This window comes from Onychomys torridus, chromosome 3, assembly GCF_903995425.1.
Source record: "Onychomys torridus chromosome 3, mOncTor1.1, whole genome shotgun sequence".
Lineage (NCBI taxonomy): Eukaryota > Metazoa > Chordata > Mammalia > Rodentia > Cricetidae > Onychomys > Onychomys torridus.
In genome coordinates, this window is record NC_050445.1 from 141714450 (window position 1) to 141736172 (window position 21723).

At 49.0% G+C, this 21723-nt stretch overlaps 1 protein-coding gene across 1 annotated transcript in view; it reads right to left on the minus strand.

Annotated features, from left to right (window-relative positions):
* The window catches only part of Prmt8 (protein arginine methyltransferase 8), an 89909-nt gene extending 68438 nt beyond the window's left edge, over window positions 1-21471 (minus strand). The window contains exon 1 of the mRNA XM_036180557.1: window positions 20747-21471. Coding sequence (XP_036036450.1) covers window positions 20747-20821 — 75 coding nt within the window. The 5' untranslated portion in view covers window positions 20822-21471. The remainder of the gene's footprint in view (window positions 1-20746) is intronic.
* Window positions 21472-21723: the final 252 nt, after the last annotated feature.

Here is a 21723-nt window from a genome sequence, read left to right on the forward strand (position 1 = left end):
GGGGGGGGGGGGGGGGATGCAAAGGGGATCTAGAAGAGCCACAACCAGGACAAAGGAGCTTGCTCCTTGAATTCTTTGGAGTTAACCCTTCTCAAATGCTGTCCCAGTGTCACCGGCCTTCATTATGTCCCCTTAAGACCATGAGAGGCCTGGTAGCCTTTGCACTTTCCATCAGCTTCTCCCTCTCTGCTTGCTTGCTCAACCTAGGCACCCCTGATGCATTTTCAAGGAGGTCAAGATGGTGGCTGTTAAATATGATGGGGTCACCACTTTTGTGTATGCCACTGCCCCTCCCTATGAGAGAGAACATTGTGAAATTCCCTCTCCCAACTGACCAAAGACAATCTGAGGAAGGCCTCTGCTCTAACTCTGTGTAAAAGAAAGCTGTGGCTTTGATGTGTGTTAAAATGGTATGAGGTGGGGGTGAAGCTCACAGCCTTTTGGGGCATGCCATTGGCTCTCTTCTTCCCACACTGCAGGTCTCAGTAAGTGAAGTCTGACTTCAAAGTTCTGAGTCTCTTTTTCCCCGGTTTTCTATGGGAGCCCAGGCTGGTTTTGAACTTACTATGTAGCCAGAGCTGGCCTTGAGCACCTGATTTTCCTGCCTCTGTTTCCTGATGGCTGGGATCACAGGCATACGTCACCACACTAGGCTCAGTTCTGAGTCTCACATTTTCCCCTAGCAGCTCCCTTCTGGAAGACTTCTCTTGCCTTCCTCCGACACTTTTCATAATTCCCCTGAGACTGATGGTCTCCTTACCAAGCCCTCAAATGTCTACTAAAAGCATATGCTTCTCAAAGACAAGGACCACCAGACATGGCAGCACACATCTATAATCCCAGCACTTGGAAGACTGAGACAAGAGAGTTGCCCTAAGTTTGAAGCCAGCCTGGGTTGCAGAGTAAGTTCCAGGTTAGACTGGACTTCAGAATGAGACCATCTCAAACACAAAAGAATGCATGTGCACTACCCCACATACACACACACACACACACACACACACACACACACACACACACACACACACACACACACACACACACACACACACACACATACACACACGTGGGGGGGGGGTAGGACCATATCTTAGTTTTAATCACATAAAAATTCCATTTGTTGAATACGCAAAGGGATGGGTGGACAAATAACCCTTAGCAGGTGACTGAGACTCTGGGAGCCTAAGTGATCTTTCCCTTGAGTCCCTCTTCTTCAGAGTCTATCACACACTCCCTCCTTCAGTCTTTGGGCATTGCCTCAGACAGCCAGGACTCTTCGCTCTCTTTGAACTTAATTTTATCTTGCCAACTGCATCTGCTTTGGGGGCTTCATGTAAGAGGGCAAACATTGAGCAACCCTGACCAGCCATCACCATCACTACCAGAATGGCAGCCACCCTTCAGAGAGTAGCCCCTGTGCTAAAGGCTCTGTTAATGTTTCTTCATTTGACCCTCACGCAAATCTTTTGAATGGGGTGGAAAATGCCATCCATAGAAAATAACTAGCTAACTCAAGGCCATAGAGTTAGAAGTTAGGAGAACCTGGACTCCAGCCTTAGGAAACTACATCTTGCATTTTGATCGAGACATGAGAGCCAGTGCTGTTCCAAGGTCTTTGGTATAAGTTGCCAATGATGACAGACCCTGCCTGGAGCATTTCCCAGCCAAAGTTCCTTTTAGACCCCACCTGATCTCTCCTTTTAGTTCCTCCCCACTCTAACTGGACACAAAGCTTTGACCCTGTGCATGAATCACAGCACCCAGAGCCCATCTCTAGGACCTTGAGTCCTTTCTTTAATTAGACTCATAACAAGATCTTGAAGAAAGCTTCTACTTGGGCTGTTTTAGGGGGTTTCATGGCACAGAGATCCCCATCTTCAAAGACCTTATTGGACCAGGGTATCATTTCTAGTCCTGGCTTGGCCCCTGACTCCAAGTGTGTCCTTGAACCTACCTACCTTTCTTCTCTCTGGTCTTGGATTGCTGTCTACTGAAATATGAAGGACTAGATTAAATACTGTTAATCCTAAGGATCAAGCATTTCCAAGGGTGACATGAGCACAGTGAGAAGGGAGAGGTGATGCCACCCTCCTTTGGTAAGCAGGGTGACTGGCAAAATGGGCCCTTCCTCTATGAGGTGGGCAATGGCCCATGCTTTAATCTTCTGATCATACACCTGTTGATTTTTAAAAGTAGCCTCCACAAGGCCAAATGAAGCATGTGTGGACAGGCTTGGTCCATGCCTCCCCAGCATTTTGCACCATGGCATTCATAATTAGGGAGAAAACTGATATAAGACAAAGCAAGGGAAAATACGTACATAGTTCTAAGAAGCCAACCACAGGAACAGCCTGGACTCTGGGATGGACACAAGCTTCAAGAAACTGCCAAGGCTAAGGGCAGTGAGTAGACCCCGAGGACAGCCTGTTCCCTAAGTGGGCTAGAGAATAGTGTAGGCCCTGATCAGTGGATAAGGGAGCCAGTGGATTCACATGAAGGGCAATGATAAGTGATGGTAAGTGGCAATTCCATGTCATAGACTGGTCATCGAGTGGCTGTGAGAACCCCTACAGAGATGATTACTGACCCCATCTCTAGTGCTTTTAAATCCAGTCGGTCTGCTCTGGGGAAGCTTACAGTTCTAACAGCTCCAGGAAGTGCTGCTGTGGCTGGTACAGGGACACCGGGGCACCAGGGGCCATGTAGGTTCTAGAAGGTAACCGGTTCTCTTGAAACCAGCTATGTGACTGCCAGAACCTGGGAGATTGCCTGAACCTGTCTGGGTCACAGCTTCATCCTCCTCTGTAAACTGAGGCTGGGATGCATATCCACACATGGGGTTATTTAAGATTTACACTGGATGATCCTTGCTGGGTGTGTTGAAAGGTGCCTGCTCCTAGCACAGTGTGCTAAGTGAATGAGGCTCATCATTTCTGTTTGTGAACATGGCTTAGTGTAGGCCACAGCTGTGGGGGCTCCACAGTGACCCCTAGGTCTCAGGTGAGAAGAGAGAAGTTGCTGGGACTCAGAGCCCATGTACCTAGGTGATAGCTCCAGTTCATAAAAGGAGCCTCAGTCCACAGGGACCACACAGAACAAAAGGAGTATGTAGTTGGCTGTATTCTCCTATTCTCCTTCTTCCCTGCTGCTGCTGCTGCTGCCACTACCCCAGGACAGACCTAGTCAATCAGGGGCTAAGAAGGGGCTGTGAAGACCTGGGGATGGGCTCGTATAAAGTTACTGTATGTCAACTCTCTGCAGGAAGCCCCACAGAATGTCCAAGGGACAGGTGGAGGGTGAACTGGAGGATCAGACTTAGGATTACCAGCATGCTTCATTTCCTTCAGTGAGAAAGATGTAGTCAGGACGTCTCCACCGGCTGGGCCAGCAGCTGCCCCCCATTCTGCAGCAGCAATGGCCAGCACCAAGCTGTTCCCTGGCATCCCCAGCCCTGGCATTCCCGGCACTTCTGGCAAGATGAGCCAGAAGGTCCTGGGGCCACAGCCAGCTCCAACACTAAGCCAACCAGGTGCTAACATCTTTGGTCCTCAGGAGGGGACAAGCCACCACCTTGCAGGGTCCAGTAAGGCGGGGTGAATTCAGGAGAGCCTGGCAGATGAACACAGCACCTGATATCCGGCCCAAAGTCAACTCTCTGACTCAGACAGAGCAACTTGTCATCAAGGGGCAGTCACTGCCACCCTGGCCCCTCCTCTGTCCAGATCCTCCTTGTCCTTCCTGACGGAGGCTGGAGAAAGAGTCCAAGATCTGCTAAGTCACTTTAGGCTCCTCGAAGAAAAGCGACATGCTACAGTGTAGTCTTCGTTATCTGAAGCTAGATAGAAGAAAAGCCTCTTGAAAGAATTATGATAGGGCATGGGTCTGCCTGAGCCAGGGACGGGACTAAATTCACAGCCATTATTAAACATATTCCCAAAGCTGCTGACAGTTGGTGTTCTCTTTCTTCAGATTCTGACTCCCTTTGTCAGAAGGCTTGAAAGGAACTAGTAGTGGGGACATGACATGCAGGAAGCCGGGAGCTGCATTTCCAAAGATATCTGGGAACAACCAAGTACGGGCCGTCTGACAGACTGCACTGTGGAGAAATGGTTCTCTACTGGGATTCAGTCGCAGCCACTGTAAACCCCACTTGGAAGAACAGATGAATTCATGGGGGACTCCAAAAAGGACCTCAAAACCCCTGCTGTCAGGTAAGATGTTAGGCAGGTCTAAAGGTCCCTTCACCTGCCATCATGTAAGGGGACTTAACCTGGTGTGACAGGTACGGAGGACGCATGCTCTGCTGGATTAGCATCAGAGCTATAACGGCAAGACAGCTGAAAGCCCCAGACGCTGTGACTCTTGGCTTCACAGCACTCTACAGGACAAACGTAGTCCAGCAAAGGGCGGCCACACAGTGAGCAGTTGTTGGGTGGGACTCTAACTCCAGTGTTTTGAATCCTGTGACCCTCGTCCTAACTCCCACTGAGGCTTGATGAGTTGGAGAACACTGATCTTTCCTGACATCACACTTCCAAAATGTTCTGATGCCATTATCCCTGGTTACTACAGGGCCACTCCATGAAGCAGGACAGATAGGAGTCAGTCACCTTGCCCGCTTTCCCGAGAAGCCACAGTGCTTCCTGTCTGCTAGCCTCCAACAACAGAATCTAGACTGTGGCTTCCGCCTCTCAGTTCTCTCCTTTGACTACGGTATCTGGTATTGCATGGGGACCAGAGAAACTGGAGCAAATGAACAAGGAAAGTGGCTGCAGTTCCTCGTTAGGGCTCAGGACAGGTCCCCACTGGCCGCACCAGATCATGTGGCCTACAGTGTAGAGCTGGAGGTTGGACCTGAAGTGCTCTAGATTCTGGATTGCTGAGGGAGTTGGAGCAGGGTGCAGGCCCAACAGAGCCTATGAGATGAGCCACCAGAGTGCCCTGAGGCAAAAACCACAGCGCTCCTCTGTGCTAGCTGCCCACACAATTTGGGTTTCTTTACATTGGAGAGTAGCAAGTATCTATATTTAACTATGCAGATAAACGAGTAAAAAGCAATGCTGAACCAAGAGCAGGTGTGCATCAAAGAAGCCTGGTCCGAAGTAGAAACAAGTCTGAGGGCTTCTGTATGACATGCCCCCTATAGGCTCCTGTGCTTAAACACTTGGTCCCCAGCTGGTGGCACTGTTTTGAGAAGTCATGGACATGGCCCTGTTTGGTAGAAGTAGGTTGCTGGTGGTATGCCTCAAAGATTACATTTGACTCCTATCTCTGGACTAGTTCTCTCTGCTTCCTGATCCAGTCATGACATGAATATCTCTCCCACAAGCTCCCACGAGTACAGAACTACTCCACCATGTGCTGTAGAATGTCTTTCTGTATGCTGTGTTGCTCCCACTGGCTAATAAGTAAAGCTGTATTGGCTTATGGCAGGGCTGAATGAAGCCAGGTGGGAAATCCAGGAGAGATAGAGAGAGAAGAAAGGCGGAGTCGGGGCAGACTCTGTGAGCTGCCACCAGGAGAAGCAAAATGTGAGAGAGCGGGTAATGCCACGAAGCCATTTGGTGAAACCATAGATTAATAAGAATGGGTTGAGTTAAATTGTAAGAGCTAGCCAGCAAGAAGCCTGGGCCATAGGCCATACAGTCTGTAATTAATATAAGCCTCTGAGTGATTATTTTATAAGTGGCTACAAGAGTTCAGGTGGGAAAGGTTTGTCCAGACTGTGGGGCTAGGCAAGACCAAGAAACTCCCCCCTACACACTATGCCTTCCTTTCCATTGTGGGCAGCATCCTCTGACGCCATGAGCCAAAACAAGCCTTTCCTCCCGTACATTTGTCTATGTCTAATATTTCTGTTAGAATGACAAGGAAAGTGACTGATACAGACTGTCACATCCACTTCCCTGTACAGAGGCACTGCAAGACTATAGTTAGGAGTCAGAGTCTCATGGCAGTTCTGATCTCTTGACTGGGGACATTTAATCTCAGAGCAGCCAGGGATGATAGACCAGGTAGGGGAAACGTACTGGTGGATCCAGACTCTCAGTCCCCTGCCTCCAGCCAGGGTTTCCATGCCACTCTGGTTATCTTTACTGTATCTTGTTGAGACCAAAGAACAAGGGAGTCCCAGTTGCCATAGTTCTGTGTCTTGACAGTTCTCCTTACCACAGTGGGCCTGGAACATGGAGGGCAGACTTGGACTGGGAGGTAACAAGTACCTAAGATGCCTAAGTGGAGCTGGGAAATGACTAAATGGGTCAAAGCTTGTCCATAAAAAAGTCAGGCATAACTTCGTGTCTGTAACTTCAACATTAGGAGGGGATGGAAAACAGATTCGGAGAGCTTGATGGCCAGCAGCCTTAGTCAGTGAGCTCCCATGCAGTAAGAGACCTTGCTTCAAGGCAATAAGGCAGAAAGGGATAGTGAATGATGCCTCATGACCTGTCTTGTTCTGGCCTCTTCATGTTTGGGCACAGGCACCTACATATTCACATGCATATACCTATGAAACACACACACACACACACACACACACACACACACACACACACACACACACACACCAGGCCTTGTTAAAGAGAAAGGAAGGAGAAGAGTCCAGGTTTGTAGCTTTGGTGACTTAATGCTCAGCAAGATGAGAATACACAAAGCAGAAGAAAGTGTGCTAGAGGAAAGAGAGGAAGACTAGAGATGAACAACTGAGAAATCCGTGATTCCAGTGAGACATCTACGTGGAGGGGTCCTGTAGGCAGTCAGGCATGCAGGGTGAACTTGGAGGAGAAAGCTTGGTTGCCACTCTGAGGCTGAGAAGCAGCTGCAGATGATCCAGGAAGGAAGCTATAGTAGATGGCCTCACAATACTGTAACACAACACTGGAGGCAGGCTACTTATGAAAAGGGACTTCCCTAGCTCACAGTTTCAAGGTTCAAAGTCTGAGGTTGGGCTGCCACACTGGCTGCTGGTGAGGGCAGACAGGGGAAAACACCGTGGCAGCAGGACACAAAACGAACCTTTTCCTCTTAAACCAGGAAACAGATGAGACTGTAGTCCCAGAGTCTGTGCTGAGAGTACAACCCATGGGACTCGCTCGAGTAGCCCACCCTCTGCCCTGCCTCTTTGTTTCTATTACTGTTACATGGCGATAGGCTTCACAAAGATAATTTCTTTCATGTCTATCATGGGATTTGACCATATTCACCCCAGCCCCACCTCTCAAAGGTCCGTCTTCCATTCCCGCCATCTTGAGGACAAAACTTCCAAATCCATCGACCCTCTGCACACTAACCACATACAAACCAAGGAGAAGCCAGGAGGCAGGATGAGATCACCTGGAGACAGCCTGGAAGAGAAAGAAGGCGGCCCAGATCCCAGCCCTTGGGGGGACTGTTGCACCTTACATAATGCGTGGTGGAGATTTGAGGCTGCAAAACCTTTCTAACCACAAACCCAGCTAGCTCTCTTTCCACAAGGCTCTGCCTCAACAACTGTCCCCACATCTGCCTGTGACTGTTCATCTTAACTATCAACTTGACAGAAGCTAGAACCACCTAGGAAAGACACCACTGGATGAGTCTAAAAGTGGTTTCTAGATTGTTTGAAATATGGGTGACACTATCCTATAGGTTGGGTGCCTGGACTGAATAGAAAGAAGAAAGCAAGTGGAGCGCCAGCATTCAGCTCTCCCGCCTGCAGACAGTGTCACCAGCATCCTCACAGTTATTCCTTCCCTGCCCCTTCTCCACCCTTCCCTGAAGCATTAATCTAATTAATTTTATCAATAAAAAATCAGGAGTTGGATATCAGGGTAAAAACCTGAAAGATCAGAGAACCAGGGGAGCAGCCACAATCGCTTCCTATCCCTCGGGTTCCTCCATTCAAAAATGATCTTCTCTCTGCCCTGCTTTATCACTTCCTGACTCCTCTCTGTACAGACCTCCACAGGGTTAACTAGTGGCTAGCTCCACCCTCTGTCTCCAAGCAAGCTTTATTTGTCAGAACACAAACAAAATGTCATATAACACTTCCCCAACCATGATGGTCTGTACCCTCAAACTGTGAGCCAGAATAAACCCTCCTTAAATTGCTTCTGCTGGGTATTTTATCACAGTGACAGGAAAGGTAACTAATCCACCAGCCTCATTCTGACCACGGCCCACATGTAACATGCTCCCCCATGCTGAGACTTCAGACACCGCCACTATCTCAGCAGCTCCAGCCAGCCATTAAAACTGCCCTCATGCATTCTGTGAAAGAATTCTCAAGCCACCTCTGATGAGTGTGTAAGGACGTGAACATGCTTGTCTGTGCACTGTACCTACCCCCTCAGACATGGGTACGAAGACCCCCTACAGGAGCACACTCATCCCCAGCCACCATAGCCTGCCAGGAGCTTCTCATTCACATCAGCTCTCCCAGAACATTGGAAGCAACTGTTCCCACTCTGAACTATAAATTTTCCACTAACAGCAAAAATAAAATCTGGGCGAGTAAAGTTCCAAGAGGAAGCAAAGAGAGAAAACATTTGTCGGGCTTCTTTATGTCCAAAGTCATTATTAAACGCACCACCGCTCCTGTAAAATGCTCTTTGTAATCCCACAAGGATGAAAACTCAAAACTGATGCCCCAAACCACCCCAGGTCCACATTGGAGTCTTCAGCTCCAATCTGAGCAGAGGGACATGGAAAGAAATTCTAATACAAGGAGACCAGTGCCTGGGGGGGGGGGGAGGCACAGATGTAATGTCACTGTCACTCAGCCATTAACTAGTCCTCCTTCCCCTAGTTTACATGCACACCTGTGGGCAAAGGTTGGACGAATGTGTGTTAATATTGACACAGGATAGTCCCCAATTAAAATCCTATCTGCACTTGTCCTGGGCTATAATCAATTGTGTATTCTCTGATTGAGCCTCTTTAGAGAATTGCTGTCATAACTGCTTGTCGGGGAGAGATGAAGTCCTTGAATTGAAGACATCTGCGGGAATTCCAGCCTTTCATTTTCTGGGAGCCCCAGTCTTGAAAGGCCACCACTTCACTTCATCTAGCAGGAAATTATCTCCTACAATGCAGTGGCAAATAGAGCTCTAATTAATGAATTTGCTAATAGCCACTCCCTTTGTAGTGCCATTATCCCAATTTGGTCCTGCTCAACTGGACTAGCCTGGGCCAGGCCAATCACACAGAACCTTCTCCTGAGGGATTTATGGTCAAGAAGGGAGGATGCTTAACTCATTAATTAACCACCCAGTCTATCCTGTGAGACTGGGCATCTCTCTCCTCAGTTCTCTCTGTTAAGAACAAGAAGGAGGGGCCGGAGAGATGGCTCAGAGGTTAAGAGCGCTGACGGCTCTTCCAGAGGTCCTGAGTTCAATTCCCAGCAACCACATGGTGGCTCACAACCATCTGTAATGAGATCTAGCACCCTCTTCTGTGTACATAATAAATAAATAAATCTTAAAAAAAAAAAAAAGAACATGAAGGAGAGTACTACATTCATACAGTGATTAACAGATAAGGGCTAGTTTTGTTTGTTTGTTTGTTTGCTTGCTTTAAGGAGGCATGTGGAGGATCTCAAAGGCACCTGAGCCATTATGTGTTTCCTCTAGCTCACCATAATCTGGCCCACTGATGCCCCCATCTCTATTTCCCTCAGATGTGCAGGGATGCTCTGAGATTGCACTTTTGTTGTAGATATTACTGGCTACCAGAGTGCTGACCCTCCAGGGCTGAATGAGCTCCCAGTGCAGTAGGTCAGCCTGTGGGCCACAGAGAATCCCCATCCTCTTGTGACAAGGATATTGCCATGAGACTAGGCAATACTCCAGAGTCCTGTGTCCAGCTGTCTTTGGACCACCTGAATTTGAGCCTTTCCTCAACTGCTCATCAGCTCCTGCCTCTGCTGCACTGAATACATGATGTCATGAGCTAAGGCTCTTTGTCTGTCTGCTCCTGCTTTTAAGACTCTATCCGATAAGCCCAGGTGATTAATGATAGCTCATGCTCCTAAGCACAAACCTCATGCTAGACACTGTGCTTATATGATCAAACCCACTTCACACTCAGAATGGCCCTAAGGACTGAAGTGCTGTTACAGGTCATGGATGAATGCCAGGTGTGGATACATGGAGAAACCTGTGAGAGCTGGCAAGCAGAAGGTAGCTAAGCTCACACACAGTTTGGACAGAAAAGTCAAGAGCCTGCATTCAACCCTTCACTCAAGGCCCACAGAGGCTATTTAGTGAGACCTTACTCAGGGTCAGGGAATCTGAGCTTGCTTTACCCAGCGGGGCTTCATGAAGAGATGATTTGGCCACAGGCCTGTTTACCAGGTATCTGGAAAAGTCTACACTTGGCTGTACAGTGTGCTTTGATCTTGCAAGGGGGAGGTCTTTTGCCTCTCCTCTTGGCATGTTACAAAAAGCCTTTTGAATAAATCTCCAGGCTGATGGGTATTGACCCAGGGCCCTCCCGAAGTTATCCTCAGTCTCTGTCTTTCTCCTAGTCATCTAGGTCTACCTTTCTATCTAATATTTTCTCATCCCTCTCTCACCCACCCAAGAACCCTTTGATAGGTGGGAGCGGGTCAGAGCTGGACTCCCACACAAGAAATCAGCAGCTCATGCTTTAACTTTTAGTAAGTATCAAGAGGCTGGATGTGTTCCCCACCCCAACCACCCAGAGTAGCCTTAACAGCCCACTACTGATGGGCTCACAACTCTGCCACTTAAATAACTATATGGCAATTCCCAAACAAATCCCCTGGGGAGCTAACCCATTGCAGTCCAGTTATGGGTCTGCAGATGTCAATCAGTTGTGTGCTCTTTCCCATGCCTACAAGTTTATCTGGTGGGTAGAAGCTGGTGTGGAGCAAAAAGAAAGACAAACTTAAAGTTAGAAGTGTCCATAAAAGAGAGGATAGAGTCAGGAGGTGGCATCATTGGTACAGTACTTGACATGATGCATGAGGACCTGGGTTTGGATCCCCAACACCCATAAAGGGGGAGTTGGAGACAGGAGGATCCCTGGGCTTACTGGCCAGTTGATCTTTCGGGGTAGACAAGCTGTAGGTTTAGGGGGAGGGCTTTTTTAAAAAATAAGGTTGATAGTGATAAAGGCAGACACCTGATACAGACCTCTGGCCTCTATATGTACACATGTGCAACATACATTTGAGCAATGCAAACACCACACATGCACCAAAAACCTATTAAAGAGGGAGAGACAGAAATGGAGAAAAGGGAAGGGGAAAGAGAGACCTGGTGTCAATAACAGTACATTCCAACTCAAAGAGTTACATCCCAGCTCCCTACCAATTGTATACTCTTGGTCAAGGCAATTAACCAATGCAAGCTACAATTTCCTCAATTCTAAAATGCAATTGATACAGCCAGCTTTTTACTGCTCTGTTAAGGAAAATAGTACCTACCCACCCCGCAGCATTTACTGTGCCCAGTGGAAACAAAAATATAAACATTAAACATGATAGCGCCTGTAATCATTGCTACAGCCCAAGGAAAGCTACAATAAGAGACCCTGGGTAAGGTGAGGAGCAAAGTGAAGGGAAAGAGATCAGTGTGGGGAGAGGAAAAGGGAAGGGGTGAGGAAATAACCTGGACTGAATAATCAACTGTGCAGTCATTTTTCAGCCAGGTTCTGTATTCAGCTTACTATGTGTGGGCATTGTATTGAGTGAACCTAGATGTTGAACTATGTCCCTGAAAAGATGTGTTTATGAAAGTCACTGGCTTGGATGTTTTTGTTTTGGCTGTTTTGTTTTGTTTTTCCAGATAGCATTTCTCTGTGTAGCTTTGGAGCCTGTCCTGGAACTTACTCTGTAGCCCAGGCTGGCTTCAAACTCACAGAGATCCGCCTGCCTCTGCCTCTGCTGTTATTAAAGGTGTGCGCCACCACCTCCCGGCGACTTGGATGTTGTTGTTGTTGGTGGTGGTGGTGGTGGTGGTGGTGGTGGTGGTAGTGGTGGTTTGGGGGTTTTGTTGTTGTTGTTAGCTTTGTTTTGTCTCTGTTTCTTGTTTTTTTATTTTTTGTTTTGTTTGGTTTTGAGTCTTGCTGTGAGCTAGAGTCATCTGGAAAGAGGAACCTTAATTGAAAAAAGACCTCCATCATGTCACCTGTAGGCAAGTCTATGGGGCATTTTCTTGATTAATGATTGATATGAGAGGGTCTGGCCCACTGTGGGTGGTGCCACCCTTTGGCAAGTGGTCCTGGGTTGTGTAAGAAAGAAAGCTTAGCAAGCTATAGGAAACAAGCCAATAAGTGTAGCAAGCTTTCTTAATGGCCACCAGCTCACAAATAACAACATGGAAACATATTAGTTGTGAAAGCTCAGCCGTAGCTTAGACTTGTTTTCAACTCTTATAACATAAATTAACCCATTTATATTAATCTATGTTCTGCCGAATGGCATTACCTTTCTCCTGTTTCCTCCATGTCTGACTGGTGACTCCGCCTTTCTTCTTACCAGAGTTCTCTCTGTCCCCAGAAGTCCTACCTAATCTCTTGCCTAGCTATTGATTGTTCAGCTTTTTATTATACCAATCACAGAAATACATCTTTACACAGTGTACAAATGTTGGACGCCAGATAAAATGTTTATCTAATTATTCTTTATCAATAAAGAGTCAGATATTGGGGTAAGAACCTGATTAATGAGAGAAGCAGCAGAGAAGCAACCAGTGACCTCCTCTCTCTCTCTCCTTCCTCGATCCAAAAGGGCCAAGAATCTCCTAAGCCCCTCTTCCTGTGTATCTCTATATGTCCTTGGTCCTCCAAAACCTGTATGACTAATTTTGGTCAGCTAGTAGCTAGCTCCATCCTCTTATTTAAAGTAAATTTTATTTTTAGTCTCAAGATATCCCACAACAAAATAGTTCCTCAGTGATCAAGTATGGCCTGAGATTTTTAAGCTGAAATAAGCCCTTTCTTCCCCAAGTTGCTTTTGATCATGGTGTTGTATCACAGTAATAGAAATCCTAAGACAGTAACTTACTGCATGTGGGATTGCAATCTTAACAGAAGTGGTCAAGTTAAGATGAAGTCCAACTGCAGTGGGGGAGGGTAGATAAGCCAATGTGGCAAATGGCCTTCTAGCACACATACACACACACACACACACACACACACACACACACACACACACACACACACATCACAGCAGAACACCCTGTGAAGATGGAGGAAGAGACTGGAATGCTATGTCTACAAGCCAAGAAATGCCCAGCACCCTTGGCAACCACAGGAAGCTAAGAGAAGGGGAAGGAACAGGAAAGGATGCTCTCCAGAGCCTCCAGACTGAACCAACTCTGCTGGCAGCTGGATTGCAGACTTCTGGCTTCCAGAACTGTGAAAGAACTAATTTATTCTGTTTTAAGCCACCCAGTTTGTGGTACTCCACTACGACAACACCAGGAAATGCAAAGAAGTGATGAACCCAAAAAGATCCTTTAAGAAACAAACAAACAACAAAACAGTGTTCACACTCCATTCCCACCCAGTAGCAGCTAGCTTAGAGTCTAGGTGTAATGCCCATGGCCTTGAGTTTAACTTCCAAGGTGATGCTTGCACTTTATTAGACAAGAGTGTTCTTTCCTGGTCCACCAACACAGTCTCCAGGAGGAGTTGCATGGATACACAGGGAAGGGGAGATAGTTGTCTCCACCACAGGTTCTGGTACATCCTTGTTATCCACAGGTATTTCTGAGGACTTCGGAGGTAAGGGTGGCAGCAAGATGGTGGTGGAGACCACAGGAGAGTACTAGAAAAGGGAAAGCAGTGCTGAGGTCTCTTTCTAGATGTCTCCCAAGCCTGCAGGTTCTCATTATCCTACTGATTTTTCCTTCCTTTGTTTTCATTTTCCAGTTCTTGCCTTTGGTTTTTCCCATGTCTTTCCAGATTTATGAAGTGGACAAAATGTGGGTCTTGGTGACTAGAGAGTCAAAGTTTGGGGTCTTGGTTCCATCACATACTCATGTAAGGGCCTTAGAACTTCATACTAGTTGTCCTTGCCTTGACTTCTTAACTTACACAATGGGAATAGCATTTGTCTCACAGTGTCCCAAAGGATGAAATGTGTAACAGGGCATCTAAAGGTCATATGAAGAGGAAGAAACTTTCATAGTGCACAACTTCCAATGTCTGTGTAGAGAAACTAGAGCTTTGGATGATGCTGTGGGTCAAGATGTACCAGAAAACATGCTTGAAAAGTCAGAACCAGAAATTTGATCCTCTCTTTGAAAGGGGCAGAAATGTCATTGCTCTAAGACTAAAGGGGTATTGTTCTCTCTTTGTCTAGATTTGAGTTTCTTTCAGCTCTAAGATTGTGACATTATAAAAAATGTGAAGATCAAACTGTTTGCATTTAATCAAATAATACTTTGAGGGAGATATATTTTTACTTATGGGTGGCCTATTAAAAATCTGGGAAGCTGGGTGGTGGTGGCACACGCCTTTAATCCCAGCACTTGGGAAGCAGAGGCAGGCAGATCTGGATCGAGCCTGGTCTACAAAGCGAGTTCCAGGAAAAGCGCAAAGCTACACACACACATACATACAAAAAAAAAATTAAAAAATCTGGGAAAAGCCATGATGCCACAAAGAATTCTAATAACAAGTGAAATATGAAAAGGTATGTGAAAGAGCCGACGGGCTGGAAGATATAGGACAGAAGTCTTCTCAAATGCTGCCTTCTACATGACCCCTGTGAGAAGCCTGATCTCAGAGTAGTAGAGAGAGATCTGAACACAAACTAGAAAAGAAATTAATAGGCTTCGCATGATGGAGCATGCTTTTAATCCAAATACTCAGGAGGCAGAGGCAGGTGGAGCTCTGTAAGTCTGAGGCCAGCCTGGTCTACATAATGAATTCCAGGCTAATAACAAGACTCTCTCTTTAAAAAAGAAGAAAAAATAGGAGTCAGTAGCTAAACTGTTAGCTAGAAACCTAACCACCCAGTTTTTCAAAGGTAACTGTAACTACAATATGAGAGAACAGGCCCGGATTCCAGGAAGAACTTCTCAACTACTGGGAATTAGGGGAACCATTTTCTCAGAAGCCTTTGTCAAGAGACCACAGTGTGGGCAGGCAACTAGACATCTTGGGTAAGGGCATTCAGAGTCAAAAGCACCTTTTCGGAGGTCCCTGTCCTTCCGTTGACTGCTTCGGTTTGAAAGGATGAAACCCCCTGTGTCTCATACACACAGTAGCCTCTTGCAGTTACCTTGGCAGCTCACACATTGTCAAGCTGCCCATTTCTTCCCTGCTGGCACAGTACAGTCCAAGGTGTAAGCAGTGTTTTTTACAGATTTTTGCACGTTCCACACTGGTATGTGAGAATTGCTTCACATTGCAGTTAGCAGAGAGGAGGAAATGAAGCTCACTCCCAAATTGGAGACAGGAGTGTTGTGTTTCACCCTCTTCGACAGCCAAAAGCCAATTTAGGACTCTCTACAAAGCCAAATTTGCCAGGGGGGAAAACATGTGGGTATCTTCTTAATTCCCCTGAGCTCACTTCAGGGTTGAAATCAGTGTTTGCTGAAGAAGGAAAAATGGATGTGGATTATGGATTAGGGTGCATTTCAACAAGAGAAGCAAGGAAGGCAGAGTCCACCCAGACTGAACTTCTTCTGGCAAGATTCTTATAAGCCAGCAGGATAACAAGACCAAGTGTTGGCCAGGAACGAGCCAGTCTCCCAAGCCCAGAACAAGCCTGAGTGTATTTAGTCATAAGAACAAATTATGACATGGCTGGTTCGACATAGCAACACATCTAGGGATCTCAGAACTGGACATAAAACCAGCCACCTGACTGCTGGGCCTGAGTAGGTTTCGGTGGCCACATTCTTCAGAAAGAGACTTAGAGGTGGACCATCCACAGAGAAGCAGCTGCCTCCTGTATCTTCCTACTCCTGTCTCTCACTTCTCTGGGGTGATGGGGCCAGGCATTTCAGCTAAACGTGAAGCCAAAGCCAACGGTCATTACAAGTCTACATAGCACTTGGGAAGTCAGTTCAGTTACCCCTATAGCTCCAGCTGTGCTTGTGGGTACCCCAGACTCCGTCATCACTGAAGGATCCTCCTCAGTCTGTGAGGATTCTCTTTCTGAACCAGCACGACAATAGAACATCCAATAAGCAGTCTTTGAGATGATTACTGCTACAACTGGTTTTTTTTTTTTTTCTATCCCTGATGTTCTCCTTTATGGTGATGGATCCCCAATCAAGGAATCACTAACCCATTAATAATGCATCAGGTTTTCAACAAGAACCAATACAGCAAGAAAAACAGAGAAGGATCCATTAACCCCCTGGCTGGTAAGAGGCCCTTGTGATTAATACATTTATCTTCTTTTATATGAATATCCCATAGCAAGAGGCAAAGATTACCAAATATTGGATAGGTCCATGAATAACCAGAATGTACCAGAGTGCTTTGAATGGTTGCAACATCTGGATTCCCAGAATCTTTGTCCATTGTGGGTTTTAAAATATTTTATTAGCTCAAGAACAGCAGAACCCAAATTTTTAGAAAGTCAGAAGGCTCAGTAAAGTCGTATAATTACACAAATCAATTCTATCTACACATTATTTACTATGCAGCAGATACTGTGCCAAAATAAGACATGTAAAAAAAAAAGTTGCATATCCAGTCAAAGAAATAGACATGTATAAAAGACAATTATCTTGCAATAGGAAAAGCAAGAGGCAGGATGCACAAATGCCCAAGAAGGAGCAATAGGTTGCTCTCCCTGGGGAGAGAGGCTAAATGAGAGATCTGGGAAGGCTGCCCAAAGGAAGCAACATTTGATTTGAGTCTTGCAGGTTAAGGAAGACTTTTTTCCCCCCAGAAAGGAGAATGGGAAGAAGCATCATTGATGGAGGGAAGAACACAAAAGCATTCAGGCCTAAATTTAGCCATCCTGGAGGTTCCCATGGGGCAGATATTAAGGGGCTTTGTCCACTATGCTAAGAACCTCAATACCTTGTGGGAAATGGGGTAGCTCCTAAGTTTTGAGAGAGCTGACCTATCAAAGCAGATTTATCCTTTCAATTCGGGAATGGTGAGAAGGGACCAGGCATGGCCAGCTGCTGGAGGGTGGGGTCCTAGCATAGAAATATAGGGGGCTTTCCTTCAACACTGAGGGTAAGCTGCAAAGAGTGGGGGGTGGAGGCTCTGCAGATGTCACATCAGGCCCCAGCACCAGGCTGAGGTGTAGCTCAGTTGGTAGAGTGTGTTGCTTAATATTCACAAAGTCCTGAGTTTGATCCCCAGCACTGTCACGTGCCTCTAATCCCAGCAGGAGTATAAGGGGTCCAAGGTCACCCTCAAGAGTTCAAGGACTGACTGGAGTACAGGAGACTGATGAGGCAAGGAACGGAACGTGACTGGGGGCAGGGTAGGGGTGGGGTGGTGAGAAATGTGGCGGGGGGGGGGGGGGGGGTTAGGGGGGTGAGAGAAAGCAGGAAGTGAGAGCAGGGACTGCCCTGTCGTTTTCTTACACCACACACAGAATCAGCTCAGATGAACAAGTTAATAAACGGAGATGGAAGTGATTGAAGGTGCACCCAGGACCCACTGTAGCCACAAAGCCTTGCACTGGAGGCTCTATGCACTAGCTTCTCACCCTGCTCCCAGGCCTGGAGACTGTGGTCACAGTACATACAGTTACATTCTCTCACCATCTCCCCCCCCCCATCTCTTTCCAAGTCTTTACCTTATGAAAAAAAACAAAAAACAAAAAAAAAACAAAAAAAAAACCTCTCATCCTGCCATGCTCTCAGCCTCCCTTCCCATTACCGATTTCCCTTCCAAAGTAATCCTCTCCTCCTACTCCTCATCCACTCCCATTCACACATGGCATCTTGCTAGAAATAGCAAGAGTAGGGCAAAGAGCAATGAATCAAAATTGAGGGCGATCCATGTTCCAAGCCGGATTTAACCCACCAGCTGGCTGTAGACATTACCTGACCTCAGACTGCTCTGTGGCCTCAAATAAAATGAGAAACAAATGCTCACCTTTGCTTCCCTTACAGCCCTAGTATGAGGACAGAACACAAGGAGTGTGCTAACCCCAGTAAGAGGACAGGAAGGATGCAACAGGGCTCTCCTGCAGGAATGTCCACTAACCTGTGAGTTCTTTGAGGGTAAGAGCCAGGCCACCTGGGGTTTTGGGGACCTACTTTTTCTGGATACAGAATGAGTACCTGGTAGGGACTGGGCAGGAACCATTGTTACCCCGACCTCCACACATCCACAAGGTTGCTCTTGCCAGCCAGCCCTACAACGTGCAGGCAACGCACCCCCAGAATACCCCCGCTTTTGCTTTGCTCCTGGCTTATTCCAAAAACAGCCCGTTCCTGGAGGAAAACCAAGCAGTAGTCACGAGGCCTGGATGCCTCGCTGGGCACGTTTGTTTGACCAAGTCTGCGTTCCATCCTTTCTCCAAGGAAGTTGCTGAGAGCTGAACCTCCTCCGTTCTCCTTTGATTCATTTTCCCTCCAAGGGGCCAGCTGGGTCTTTTCCTACCAAGCTGCCCTTATGCTCCCTCCCTCCCCGCACACTTCTCTCTGCCTCTCTGTCTCTGTCTTTTTCTCTCTCTTTCTCTTTTTATCTCTCTCTGCCCCCCGCCCCGTCCCCCTGCCGCCGCCGCCTCTACTGCTGTTTTCATTGATGCCTTGAGCAGAGCTGGCATGTGCGACTGCTGAGAAGGGGGAGCGTGGAGCAGCGGGGGAAGCAAGTAAAAATAGCCTGTCGCGCGTCGCTCTGCCTGCTCCGGACGCCTTTAACCCTCACGGAGAGGGAGAGAGCCGCAGCCGCCACTGCACTCTGCAGAATGTGGCCCGGGTCTGCACCAGACTCCATGCACCAGTCCGGGTGATGGCGGACCAGGACCCACGAAAACTTTTACATTTTAATTTTGTTTTTTTGTTTTTTGTTTTTTGTTTTTAAGACAAGCAGAGATGAGGTGGGGTAGGGGAACATAACGACAGCTACCCAGCGGCAGAGACTGCTACGTGCTGGCGGCTCAACACTTTACTAGAGCGCGGCCTTGAGACTCCAAGCTATTTTTAGAAACCTGTTCCTCGGGTGGGCGATCAGAGGACGGAGGGGGAGGGGAATGGAGAGACCGGCTCTGCTGCCAAGCTGAGCGCCTGGTGCTATACTCGGTTTCAAAGGTCTGATCTTCGGCTAGGGGTGGGGAAGAGGATGGGTCAAGGAACGACAAGCGGGCTGGCTTTGCCCTAACTCAAGGAGAAAACATTATCTGCTGAATGCCCTGTGTCTTTCAAGATCCAGAGCATGTTTGTTTCAAAAATCGACAGTTGCCAGAAGCATGCTGTCTCTAGGGCCCAGGAAATGGGGATTCTTAAGCTTTGCTGCCTACACTGTGGAGTGGGGATGAGTTGTGACCTCTAGGAAACAAGGCCTGGAGGGTCTTCACATTGTTTTTGCATTTCCGAAAGGCCGGGACAGTTTCCGCGCCACACCCCCATCTCCGCCCCACGCTGCATATGGGTTACCGTATGTGAAATGTACGGCAGCCCCACCAGACACTGGGCTATTAATAGAGCCCCGGAGTTTGCTCTGTGTCTTTTTTCTGCCACCGAATAAGGGATGATCACACACACCCCACTCCGCCCCCACCTCGGCGCATGGTTCCTCCACGAAGGTAAGGGGGCTGCCCACGCCAATTCCCTCCGTGACTACAGGTGCCCAGAGCCGAGGAACAATCCCGTTGTGATGACAGCAGGGTCAGAGCGAGGCAAAAGAACAGACTTGCTAGGGACGCAAAGCAAAGCCCTGCTGGGCTCTCTGAAGATCAGGGTCAACTCCGAAGTAGAGAAAGGGCAGCTAAAGGGCTGCCGTCAGGGTTGCCGAAGACGGAGGACAAGAGTCTCATTTGCGGAGCTGGAGCGGCCTCCTTAAAAGCTGCTGCGGGACAAGTGGCCGCAGCCTCGTTTCGCGCCGCAGCCCAGGGCGCGCAGCCCCCACCGCCTGTGCAGGCTCCGCTGCGGCAGGCACGGGCGCTGTCCCTGGTGCTGAATGGGGCCGCGGTCTGTTTGCCCTCCCCGGGTTCCGCGCTCCCGCGTCTCTTTTAGCACTCGTGGACTGCAGACCTCCAGTCGCGCCCGGATGTGGGTTGGAGGGGTCTGGTTGCAGGTGCTTGTGTACCGCCTCCTAGTACGGCCCCCTGAGGCCGGGAGCTCTCCGCGGTGCTGCAGGGACCCGGAGGTTGGGGACCGCCTCGAGATTGAAGGGTAAAGCCCAGGCAGCCGTGGGAGATGGTCGAGGCACTGCAGGGAGCAGACCTGGCCCTAATAGAACCCACCCCAGCTCTGCATAAAGCCGGAATCCGGGATCATTATCGGAATCCAGTGCACACGGGCAAGGGAACGGGGTTGCCCAGGGTCTGGGACTTGGGGGAGCAGGAAGGGAGCAGCGGGTGGCAGGAGAGGGTGATGGGGGTAAAAGGGACTTTTACATTTTCAAGAGGGGGGAGCTGAGAAATGCACCGTCGGCCCCCTCCCATACTCCTCTCAATCTCTCTCTCTCTCTCTCTCTCTCTCTCTCTCTCTCTCTCTCTCTCTCTCTCTCTCTGCCGGCAGAGACACAAGCGGGATGGGGAAAGTTTGACACCACAGCAGCGGTAGTGGCAGCAACCAGCGGCGGCACACAGGGGTCCGGGTGGGCGGCAGGGTCGCCTAAAGCCCCTGCCGGGTCTCCTCCTTACCTCCGTGCTTTCGACTGCGTTCTCCGCCATTTTCCTCCGGAGGAGCAGGCAGCGGGAGGAGTGTTTCATGCCCATAAGAGCCAGCAAGGGTTTGAGGATTCGAGATAGTAAAGAAAGAGAGAGGGCTGGGATGGCTTTAAAAGAGAGCCAAAGAATGCGAGAGGAAGGGGTATAAAAAATCCCCAGCCAGCCCCTCTCCCAGAGCGTCCTCCGCGACAATCGAGCTCCTTGGAGTCCCTCCTGCGGCCGCCACTTTGTTCACGTTTCCTCGCTGCTCATCTGCCTCGCATCCCTTTGCACACTTCCAAGTTCTGGTCGAGCTCGCGACCCCCTCCGCGCCCCTCTCCCCTGCGCGGCGGGCTGGGCGGGAGGGAGGCGGCCCCGCGGGCTCGCCGGCTGTCGCCGCGGCTCCGAAGTCCGGCAGGCGGGAGGCGGACGCCAACTCTCCCAACTTCTGCCGATCGCTGGGCGAAGCAACACGCGTCCTGCTCTGCGCTCCCGGGGGCTGAGCGGGTGAGTGGGGGCGGGGTGGGAGGTGCGCGGGAGCGAGCGGTGGCGGGGCGCTGACGGCGGGGACCCCCAGCCCGCCCCCGTGCCCGGGACCGCGGGGTCTGGGGGCCGCCTGTGCTCCGCTCCCTCCGCTCCTGGCGCGGCGCACACCTGGCGCGGGGGCTAGGGTTGAGCGCACGCCGCAGGGCCGCGCGCCAGGCTCCCGGAAGCTTGCGTCCGCGAGGCTGTTGGAGGTTCTCAGCCCTAGTGCAAGTCCTCCTAGCTAGGGCAAGCTCGGGGCAAGACTCAGGCACCGTTAGCCCCGTCTTCGTCGTCTCCCCCCACCCCTCCTCCCGGGCGATTCCTGGATCCTTCGTGGATTACGGTTTGGGGAGTGAAAGGATGGGTGTCTGGATAGGGGGCGGGGGGAGTCCTTAACTCCTTCAACTCTAGGACTGAATAGGCCGTCTAGTCTCTATCTAGCCTTT